General features: G+C 41.9%; 1 protein-coding gene across 1 annotated transcript; it reads left to right on the forward strand.

Moving 5' to 3' along the window:
• The first annotated feature begins 6,464 nt into the window (after nt 1-6,464).
• LOC130993724 (uncharacterized) lies at nt 6,465-8,378 on the forward strand. The gene is made up of 2 exons (XM_057918761.1): nt 6,465-6,919; nt 6,989-8,378. The coding sequence occupies exons 1-2, from the start codon at nt 6,842-6,844 to the stop codon at nt 8,231-8,233; spliced, it is 1,323 nt and encodes a 440-aa protein (XP_057774744.1). The 5' UTR covers nt 6,465-6,841; the 3' UTR covers nt 8,234-8,378.
• The last annotated feature ends 2,339 nt before the right edge of the window (nt 8,379-10,717 follow it).

Below are 10,717 nucleotides of genomic sequence, written 5' to 3' on the forward strand. Positions count from 1 at the left end.
CCAAGAGGAAGCATCATGTCTATTTTGGTGTCACAAACCAAGAAATGGCGCTTCCAATTGAGATTACAAGTAATCAGGTGGAAATCCAGCTGGTTCCTGCTGAAGATATTATGCAGGATCTTAAGAAAATGAAGCCAGAAGTCGCAAGCACGATGAAATGGATTCATATTGGAGCAATTCAGTTGGTAATCAAATCATCCCTCTCCCCAGGGACAGACCAACCGATTGATGTCGCACTTTGCGACAAAAGAATCAGAGATGCTAGAGCTTCAGTTCTCGGAGCATTTTCGGGCAATCTCTATGCCAAGAGGATTATAACCGAGTTCTACCCACAGATCGCTTATAATCTACAAGACTCATCCTTCAGCCGAGCCCTGACCCTCTATCAGGACTACAAAATGAAGGAGCTTATGACAGGAGGGAATAGGCCATACTCACTGACTTATCAAGTCTCGTATGCCTTATCAAATTCCCATCATACAGAGTTATTTCTGGGAAAGGAATTTATTGAAATTCCAGAAATATTCAAGGAGGTAGCCAAGGCAGTCAATCCAAACCGAGTGGAGATTCCTCAGATCGGAGAAATCGACATCGACATTGGAGACAAGCAGGTGCTCAACCATACTCAGAGTCTCAGACTAGGAGCACCAAGGCTATCATTCCAAGGAAATAGGCTAACTTCAGGGCCTATAACAAGGAGTTTCTCTCAATCATATGAGAGAAGGGCGATTCAGGAAACACCAGCTCCGGACATGAGAATCAAACTCAAATGTCCCGAAGGATGGAGACAAGTTTCCACAAGATTTGATACAACAAGCAGGGAAAACAAGTTTCCTTGTAGCTCGTTGTATTATTTGGCGAATCCAGGAGACAACCGATACATCGGAACTCTGGAGGTTGGAGGTTTTGAAATTCAGACCGAAGGCCAGGCCGGACAAGAAGCGGATGTCCTGATCTTAGGACGAGATTTTCTTGACAAATATAATCCATGGTCATGGAAATCAGGAGGAATGGAGATCACCATTGGACGCCAGAGAGTGATGATCCAATGACCAGCCCATTCTCGATATACATCTCTGTAGGGATGTTATATGAGAAATACAAAGCAGAATATTTTGCTGCTTATGTGGATTCGGGAGCAGGAATCTGTACAGCAAAACGAGGAGTCTTTCCAGCAGAAGTGGAAGAAGATCTACCTCGAATTGCAGGAAGGGATTTCTCCAAAAAGATTTTACTTCTATCAAAAGGAGTAAAACAAACGGAAATATTGATCGGCGGAGCAGGACAGACACCTTGGTACAAGGTCAAGACTCCACCAATTTATTTCCATGATACCGGAGCAGATATATTATTCGGAAATAATTTTCTGCAAAGCTTCAAGAGGTACATACAGGACAATGAAGCCAGGAGGCTTGTGTTCACAACCAATTGTGATCACAAAATCATTGTGCAAAGGCTCAATGGAGCTTTTCATCGTTCAATGCCAATCAAATTCCGCAGCAAGCGTGGTGATGATGGCAGACTCCGGCGACCCCAGATGAAGGATCAAAGGAGATTTGGAGAAGTTTTGCTCAAATGCAGAACTGAGGGATTCCCAAATCTCTCTGAGGAAGAAACTCAAATCCTCAAAGTGTCCCTGATATCACACAAAGATATCAAGGAAGAAGAACAGGTGTCCATTGCCGACGTCAAAAGAAGGATTCAGAAGTGTTACCACGAGGATCCTTTGGCATGGTGGGACAAGAACCAGCTCAGAGCAACCTTGAAAGTCAAAACTGGAAAGGAGTATGAGTTCGTAAGGTTCAAACCTATCCTGATGAACCCTCGAGATCAACAGGATATGATGAGTATAATCAAGGAACACCTTGATTTAAAGTTGATCGAAGAAGGAAGATCACCCTACAGCAGTCCTGGATTTCTGGTAAGGAATCATGGGGAGATCAAGCGAGGAAAGCCAAGATTGGTCATTAATTATAAAGGGATTAATGACATTCTTGAGTTCGATGGATATTTCATCCCAAGCAGAGAACACCTTATCAACTGCATCAGAAGTGCAAGGGTATTCTCAAAGTTCGATTGCAAATCAGGTTTCTACCAGATTCGCATGGAGGAAGGAAGTAAGAAGTTCACAGCCTTCTCAACTCCTCAAGGACATTATGTCTGGAATGTCATGCCAATGGGGCTAGCCAACGCGCCTCAGATATTCCAAAGGAAGATGGATAATCTCTTCAAAGATTATTCTTCGTTTATGTTTGTTTATATTGATGACATTCTTATTGCATCAAAGGACATTCATGAACATGTCAGGCATCTGGAGATCTTTGCGGATGTTTGTCAACAAGAAGGACTGGTGCTGTCTGAAAAGAAGGCAGTTATTGCCACCCAGAAAATGGAGTTTCTAGGAATTGAGATCGATGAATCTGGAATCATTCTGCAAGATCATATTGTGGAAAAAGTCCAGAATTTTCCGGAGGATCTCAAGGAGAAGAAGCAGCTCCAAAGCTTTCTAGGAGTTGTTAATTTTGCAGGGATGTTTATCAAAAACCTTGCAGAACACAGAAAGGTCTTCAGTCCACTACTGAAGAAAGATGTTCCATTCATATGGAAGGAGGAACATCGAGAGGGTATGAAGAAGTTAAAAGAGATTTGCAAAAATCTCCCAAAACTTTCAATACCACAAGACGAGGATGATTTGGTCCTCTACACCGACGCGAGTGATTTCTGGTGGGCAGCAGTACTCACAAAGATCACCCCATTATGGAGAAGAACCTTGCAGATACTGTAGCGGTCTTTTTTCCAACGACGAGGCTGTGCGATGGCACATTAACGAGAAAGAGTTTTTTGCAGTCAGGAAGGCGTTCAAAAAATGGCCGCTATTCTTACTTGCTAAAAAATTTGTTTTGAAAGTAGATAACACTAACGTTAAAGCTTTCTTAACTAAAAGGATTGAATCTAAACCTGAAAAGGCTAGATTGATTAGATGGCAAGCAGAATGCCAATATTATGATTATGATATTGTCGTTTTGAAATCTGATCAGAATGTTCTTGCAGATTTCCTTACAAGGGATGGAGCTCCCTGAAGTGGAGGCCATCGAGGCAATACAGGGGCAGCTCTTTGAAAGTTTAGAGCTGCTACAACAAGAGTGGCACAAATGTGTGCTGCATACCAAACAGGCAGGAAAGATACAAGCGGCTGACGAAGCCAAAGTATCTAGCCAAATCGATGTCTGCTTCATGAAGATGTTCAATCTTCAGGAAACAACCAACAAGCCGCTCTTGCGCGCTGTCCGTGAAAATCGGGCTAAAGCAATGCTTTCCGTACAGGGCGGATTACCTGTAGCAGGGGATTCAAGTACCCCTAGCACAAGTCCTGAGACAATGGTTTTACAGCCAGACTCTCGAGGAAAAGATGTTGTTAAGGGGTCACACCCTGAATCAACATGTCAACCCTCCACCTCTGGGGTAAAAGAGGGAGAGATCAATCTTAGGCCCATGGCAGGCCAAGTTAAGATTGATACTGACTTTATTGAAATTTCTCCTTCTTGGCAGATGTACCAGGACAGATGGGAGAAACTTCTCACAAGGAAGGGTATTAATCCGGGAAATTGCCGGGTTGATGTTGCCGGAAAATATCCAAGGGTTTGGACGACTCCAGGAGCCAATCCAGACGATGTCAAAGAATGGTATGAGTTTGGGGCTTTGGCCTCAGTTTATACCACCGCTCCAGCCTTCACCGAAATCAAGGGTCTACCAAAATGGATCCAGAAAACGGTGTTCGACACATGGGAGAACAACGAGTCCCTCAAAAGGGGAGATGTTCTGGAATTGTATTGTTTCAGTGCAGCGCCAGAGCCAGTCGGAAAAGGAATCCGTGAAGCTTTTCACTTCATTAAGCTTCGGAGACCTGATACGGGAGCCCTTAACAGGATCAAAGTTCCCGACTTCCAGGCCGCAATCGTCTCAACATTCACGGAGGATCAAATCTCCACTAGACGAGCATGAGGTCTATGGGTCTGTCTTACAGAGATGGACAAAATGAAGTCCAGATTCAAGTTCTACCAAAGCTCGGATCTGGGAACGTTCCTAGTTAATACCATGACAGGAACAACAACTCCTTTTGCCGAACAATCTTTCGAGAAGAAACGACTAATGTTGTGGGAGAACAAGATTGCGGGGAGCCAGGAGACTCGTCGCAAGTTTTGCAATATGGCTCATTTGGGCCATTGGATCGAGAAAATCTGCGATCAATGCTCATCGCAGAAGGAGCCAGAATTCGGCAAAGGATTCTTTCCAAAGCCGGATAAAAGGAGGTTCCGGTCTGATGAACATGATAAGCATCAGACTCCAAAGGGAAGGACACCTCGGGCACCAAAAAAGTAAGGTGGCCGACAAAGCTTAGTGAATCATGTGATTCACAGCAAGGATCGCACCCACAAAAGAAACGACAAAAGTGGGTGGAAGAACAGGAGGACCACTCACCAAACACTCCAGGACAAAAGTGAGTGGAAGGAAGAGCAGCCGGCCCCTACCAGCATTATCACAAGAAGATAAAGCAAGGGTCCAGCACCATGTGATGCCACTAACAAGTGTCGGCAATCAAGGCCGACAAAAGAAGGTGGATGTCATATTCAAGCAAGCTGGCCACGATGATGGAATCCAAGGCCAACAACCAAGCAATTATAGAGGGGATCAAACCTCTATATAAACCCAAGAGCTGGAGAGAAGAAGAACATCCGAAAATTCACAACATCTTCACACACCACTTCCTCTCTCTAGAAATTATCTTTGTAATTTTTTTTAATTCTGTTTTCAAAGTTTTCGTTTTTAGTTTTAGTTCCTTTTTATTTTTATGTACACAAGTATTAGCTACTATGAGTAGCTAAACAAGTAGTCTCCTCCCTTGGGGAGTATTTTATGAAATAAATTAAATTTTATATAATTCCTCTATAAACACTTAGTTTTTGTCCAACTATTCCGGTTTAATAAAAATATTTTCTTTTCATTTTTCAACAAAAATATTTGGCGTCGAGACACAGTGAAGGAGGGAAACTGATTCCTGAAGGTGACCATTCGGCGAAAGCCGGAACACAGTGAAGGAAGAAGGTTGCAACCATCACTTGCGAGTGTGTGGTTGGATGAAGGCCGTGGAGGCAAGAAATCCGTAAAACGCGATTAAAGCTCCGGAAGGTGACCAATCGACAAAAGGTATACTGTTGATTTATGATTTGAATTATTTCGAAGTTGTACGGAAGCATGTTGGGCCTGATTATGTATTAATTGAATTTTGATAATTTGAACATGAAATGGTTTGATGATGGATTTGTTGAGGATTTGTTGAGGGGTAGTTTTGGCATTAATAATGAGTTGGATATGATTGATATGTGTTTTGTGAAAGTGGGCATTTTTGATAGATAAGTTATGAAGGTGGGTATTTTAAATTTTGACCCTATATGTATTCACTTATATATTCTTTCTACCCTCATTAATTTTTTGGTTATGACTTTTAGCCTTTGCACTACAAAAAAAAGAAAAGAAAAAAGAAACACTCCCTCAATCTCGAAAGTATAGTTTCCTCTTACTAACTATTTGCACATTCATCTTTAAAAAAAAGAGAAAAAGAAAAACTATTTGCACGTTACGAAAAATATTTGCACAAATTGATGAAAAGATTAAAAAAGGTTCCTAATTTATTACTAGATCATGAACTATTTGAACTGAATTGAGAATTATACGCAACATAAAATATATGAATAAAAAATAACTAGATCATAACAATTAAATATGTGGCATATACAAAATAAAATTATTAATTAATATCATTCAGGTATTATCTAGTTATTCACTTTTATCATTTTTTATTCATAAGGTGGGCCAATGAACGGTAAAAGGTATTAATAAATATAGGAAATAAGAAAGGATATAATTGTCCAAAAAACAGAATAAGAATTTATTTTACGGATAAATATTTAAAGGCAAATAAGAATTTATTTCGTGGGCGGAGGGAGTATATGCATCATTCTTAATATTCCCTCCATCTCGCTATTAATGACTTACTGTATTTTTTTTGGCACGAGTATTTAGAAGAATAAGATTGTAATGTAAAGGTGTGTAAAAGTGTGTGGGGTCATATTATTTATAATATTATAAAATTATAATCAAAAATAAAAATAGACCATTATCATTTGAACACTCCGAAAAAAAAACAGGTCAATAATAATGGGACGGATGGAGGACGGAGTACTTATAAAAGGTTTGCACATTCCACCTCAAAAAGAAGTATTTGCACATTAAGAACAAATATTTGGGTAATTAATTAAGTTGGGAATATTGCGAGGGAAAGCGCGGAACCGACTCATTCTCCTCTGCCAGCGAGTCAAATTCGACACGCGTCTTTAATCTCAGCCATTGTCTACCCAACAAATCTCCAACCGTTGATCGCCTTCTTGAACCGCTATAAATAACTGCAGGCATATTATTCTTCCCTAAAAATTCCCAAATTCAGAAACGTGAAACCGGAGTTGTCTGGAGAGAGATTTGTTCCAGATTGACGTGGTTGGAATCCTTTTAATCGATAAATCGTCATTTCTATTTTGTGTTGAATTTCTATTGCCACGAATACAAAAAATTCTGAAAAATCTTCAAGCTGCGTAGTGAATCCTGTATCCTACGATTTCTGTTCCATCCTCTTTTATTTTTCTAGTTTATTTTCTGGGGGTTCTCGACCGTTGAAAGAATTTGGAATTTGAAATCTATAATTAACTCGATCGAGATTATAGTTTCTGATCTCTTTTTCCCCTTCTACTATCAATTTTTTGATAAAAAGTTGAATCAATCGACTGAAATGAACGAGCAACCAGGAATGATGAACCAGCAGCAACAGCTGATGAACATGAATCGGAATCTGTTGAATATGCCGCAGGTAACCAAATTAAACCTTAATAAACCCTACACATTCATTCCATTGCAAACTGATTCGTTTAATTTTCAGCCGCCGATGGTTCCGATGAATCGGAGCTACGGGATGTGGGGGCAGCAGCAGCAGTTTCAAAACCCTAATCTGAGCTCCGACGCCATGAAACCTCCGCCTCCCGCCTTCAGCAATTCGTTAGGTCCTCGGCGGAATTGGAAGGGCAAAAGGGTAAATAAGCCGATCGATAAACGGAGGATGGAGCAGCAGCAGTCCTTAGCAAGCTCCGGTGGAATCGGTGGCGGTAGTGGGAATCCGAATTTTAGGAACTATAACCCTCCCACATTGAATGAGCTGCAACATCAGAATTGGCTGAAGACGCGGAAAACTTTCACAAAAAAGAAGTCGAACAAGAGTATGAGTATGAATATGGCTGGTAATGGTGGCAGGTCCGCCCCGTTTGCACCTAGGAACACCACTTCCTTTTTGATTAGAGCGAAAAGAAGTGGTGGGATAGCACCGGTGGTTTCTCCATTTCCGGTGACCCCGTCTGTGTTGCCGACACCAATCTTGTCCCCTTCCACCGAAGTTTTGGGGAACATGGCGAAGGAGGAGTGGGGCGTGGATGGTTATGGCTCGATGAAGGGGCTGATAAGGCTGAGATCTATCGGGCATGAAGACGAGGAGGAAGATGAGGGCGGCTCGAGTGAGAGCGACATGGAAGAACATGTTGAGGTGGAGAGGAGGCTGGACCATGATTTGAGTAGGTTTGAGATGATCTATGACCCAAATAGTGGCAATGCTGGCGGGATGGAGCATCACAATATTTTGGAAAATCGGGTTGATGATCAAGACAGTCACATTGCACAGCTCGAGGAGGAGAACTTGAATCTCAAGGAGAGGCTGTTCTTGATGGAGGGAGAGCTGGGTGATCTGAGAAGGAGGCTGCTGTTGCTAGAAAGGCGGGGAGGCCGAGCTGAGGAGGTTGAGTCTGAAAATGAGAGAGAGATGAATGGTGAGGATGAGGACACCCATTCAACAGGGGAGAATGATGAGAATCTCAATGATCAGGAACGCATAGAGGGTCGATTTGATCATGGATTCGAAGCTGCAGAGGGATTTTGTGTGGAAGGGAAATTGCAAAGTGGAGATGAAGAGATCAAGATGAGTAATAAAAATGATAATGAGTCTAGTGAAGCAGATAAATCTGCTGCTCAAGTTGAGACAGCAGAAGATGTTGCTGATGAATCTTGCAAACTTGTAGTTGAAACTGTGACTTGTATGTTAGAGAGTGAAGTGTCTAAAGAAGACAAACTTGGTTGTTAGGTTATGCTTTTCTTTTTCATGCCATGGTTGAATGTGATTAGGTTTTCATTAGAGTTTGACTAATGTAATTGTCTCCACACTCTTGTTTATAATCAAACTTTTCCATCCGTCATTACATAACGGACGCAAAATATATGCTTTATTTTGTTTATTCATCATAATAATAACGCAGATTCTGAGACAATGCAGATTTTTAAATAGAATTTAAGATGCCAATGAAACTAATACTTCGTTTTACAAACAATACAAATACTTGTTTTTTAAGTGATTTTTTACCCACTTTACACTCTTAGGTCGTGTTTGATTTATTAGTCATGTTATGGCAATTTACGCCAACTTAAGGAAAGGCGGTTTATGCGTTTGATAGCGCATGAGTGAATCGTTATTATACAAAATGAATAGTCGAATATACCTCCAACATTTTTTAGAAATTTCAAGCGTGTCTTAATTCTTGGATAAAAAAATTGGGGATTTATTCACTCCAAATCGCAGAACCCACTCCATGAATCTCCAGAAGATGAAAGCCCAGATAAAAAGTTCCAATTTTGAGCAGAACCCAGGTGGGGGAATCTGAGCTCAGTGCCTTTCCATCAATGCACACAACAACGTGAATCTATATATGTATACACTTCCCCCAACTTTTCTCCCTCACCTCGATATGCAGGTGACCCCGCTCCACCGCCAAGAAGAATCGGTGCAGCGCCGTTCCGCCCCACCACCAAGAAGAATCGGCGTAGCGCCGCCTCCATCTCCTAGTGTCTGCTTCGTAATGAAGTCGTCCATGGTTATCTGCTTCCAGAACGAGCCCGAGGGGTGGAAGGTCGGCAATTGAGGTTGGGTTTTCTTGCCAATTTGCAGTTGAGCTTTTCGTGCCAATTTCCCCGATATGTAAAACTGAAGTGTGTTGAAGTTGCAGTTGCAAAATTCCCCGATCTTTTAGCTTTGAGAAAATTGAAGTGCAGTTGAAGTTGTGTTTTCTTCCATTTGATTTGAGGGGCAAATTTGTGAGAAATTTTTTAAACTTCCCTAAGAGCATCTCCACCCGGGGGTCAAAGGGCGGATCGATCCGCCCTTTTTAAAATTTTTTAATCTGACCGTTGCTTTGTAATAAACGGCCATTTTTTGTTTGTTTGTTTTTTTTTTTTTTTTCTTTTTCCATTCTATAAATACCACTCTTCCACAATATAAAATTCACCATTTTCTCAACTACAATTCTCTTTTCAAAATTTTTCTCATCTCAACTACAATTCTCTTTTCTACATTTTTCTTGTAATGGATCGTGAATTCGATGAATACCTCGAGCAACAAGGTGGCGGTTCGAGGCTTCCGATGATGGGGTTTGCTCTATTTTCACAAGCCTCCAATGTCTTGGCTACGGGAAATCTTCCCATGCCGACGGCGCACGCCAACGTCCAAGAAGAGCCGGAGGCGGCGAGGCCGAAAGCCAAAGGCACCCGCGCTTCATATTCTAGCGAGGAATCCGAGCTCGTGACAATCTTGTGGGCAGAGGCAACCCACAATCCTATTTTGGGGACTTCCCAAAGGTTGCTCCAATATTGAAGAGCAATCGCGGAGAAGTTCAATGCGCTCAATGAGTCGGGAACGCCGACGCGAAAGCCGGAACATCTCAAGTCCCACTTCACCCGTGTCCAAAAGGAGATGAAATTCTTTGAGGGCTTTTACAACACTTGCAAGGAGAATTGGGGGAGCGGTATGAGCGACGACCAAATCACCCAACAATCCCAGACGATGTTCGAGGCGAATTTCAAGAAGCAATTCTCCTACATCAAAGCTTGGAAAGTGCTTCGCGTGCGCGAAAGATTCATGTCGCAAGCCAGGGATGTCCACTCCGCAAAGAAGTTGAAGGGCTCCAATGGTGGAGCAACCACCACTTCTTCAAAGCCGAGTGTCACGACGAGGCCCCAAGGCCAAAAAGCGACAAAGCGAGACAAGGGCAAGGCGAAGAAGGGAGAAGGATCTTCGGGAGGAGGTTCGACGTTCTACGACGCCCTCGAGAAGGTGACCGAAAGCATGAAGGAGCATGCTCTCAAAACAGGGGAAATTGCCTAGGTCAAAATGAGAGGAGATGGATATGAAGCTCTTGAATAAGGACACGACGGGTATGACGGAGACGCAATTGGCCTTGCACAACCACCTAGTCCAAGAAGTGCTCAAGCGTCGAGGGCTTATTTAAATTAGAAAATTATTGTTATTTTTTATTTTATTATCGTATTTTAATTATGTTTTTAATTTTATTTTAATTATTGTAATATTTATTTTTAATGAAATTGAGAATTGAGAATTTAAAAATAAAAATGTAGAAATATGAATTTTGTGGAAATAGAGATCTAAGACACCCTCTAAGCACCAATGCATTGGAGAGGGGCGTGTCTTAGGTGGGGACCACCATCTAAGGCACCCTCTAAGACACCATGCATTGGAGATGCTCTAACCGAGGGAGACCCTCTCACACGGGCCGTTCAT

The sequence above is a fragment of the Salvia miltiorrhiza genome, chromosome 7, assembly GCF_028751815.1.
Source record: "Salvia miltiorrhiza cultivar Shanhuang (shh) chromosome 7, IMPLAD_Smil_shh, whole genome shotgun sequence".
In the NCBI taxonomy this organism is placed as follows: Eukaryota; Viridiplantae; Streptophyta; class Magnoliopsida; order Lamiales; family Lamiaceae; genus Salvia; species Salvia miltiorrhiza.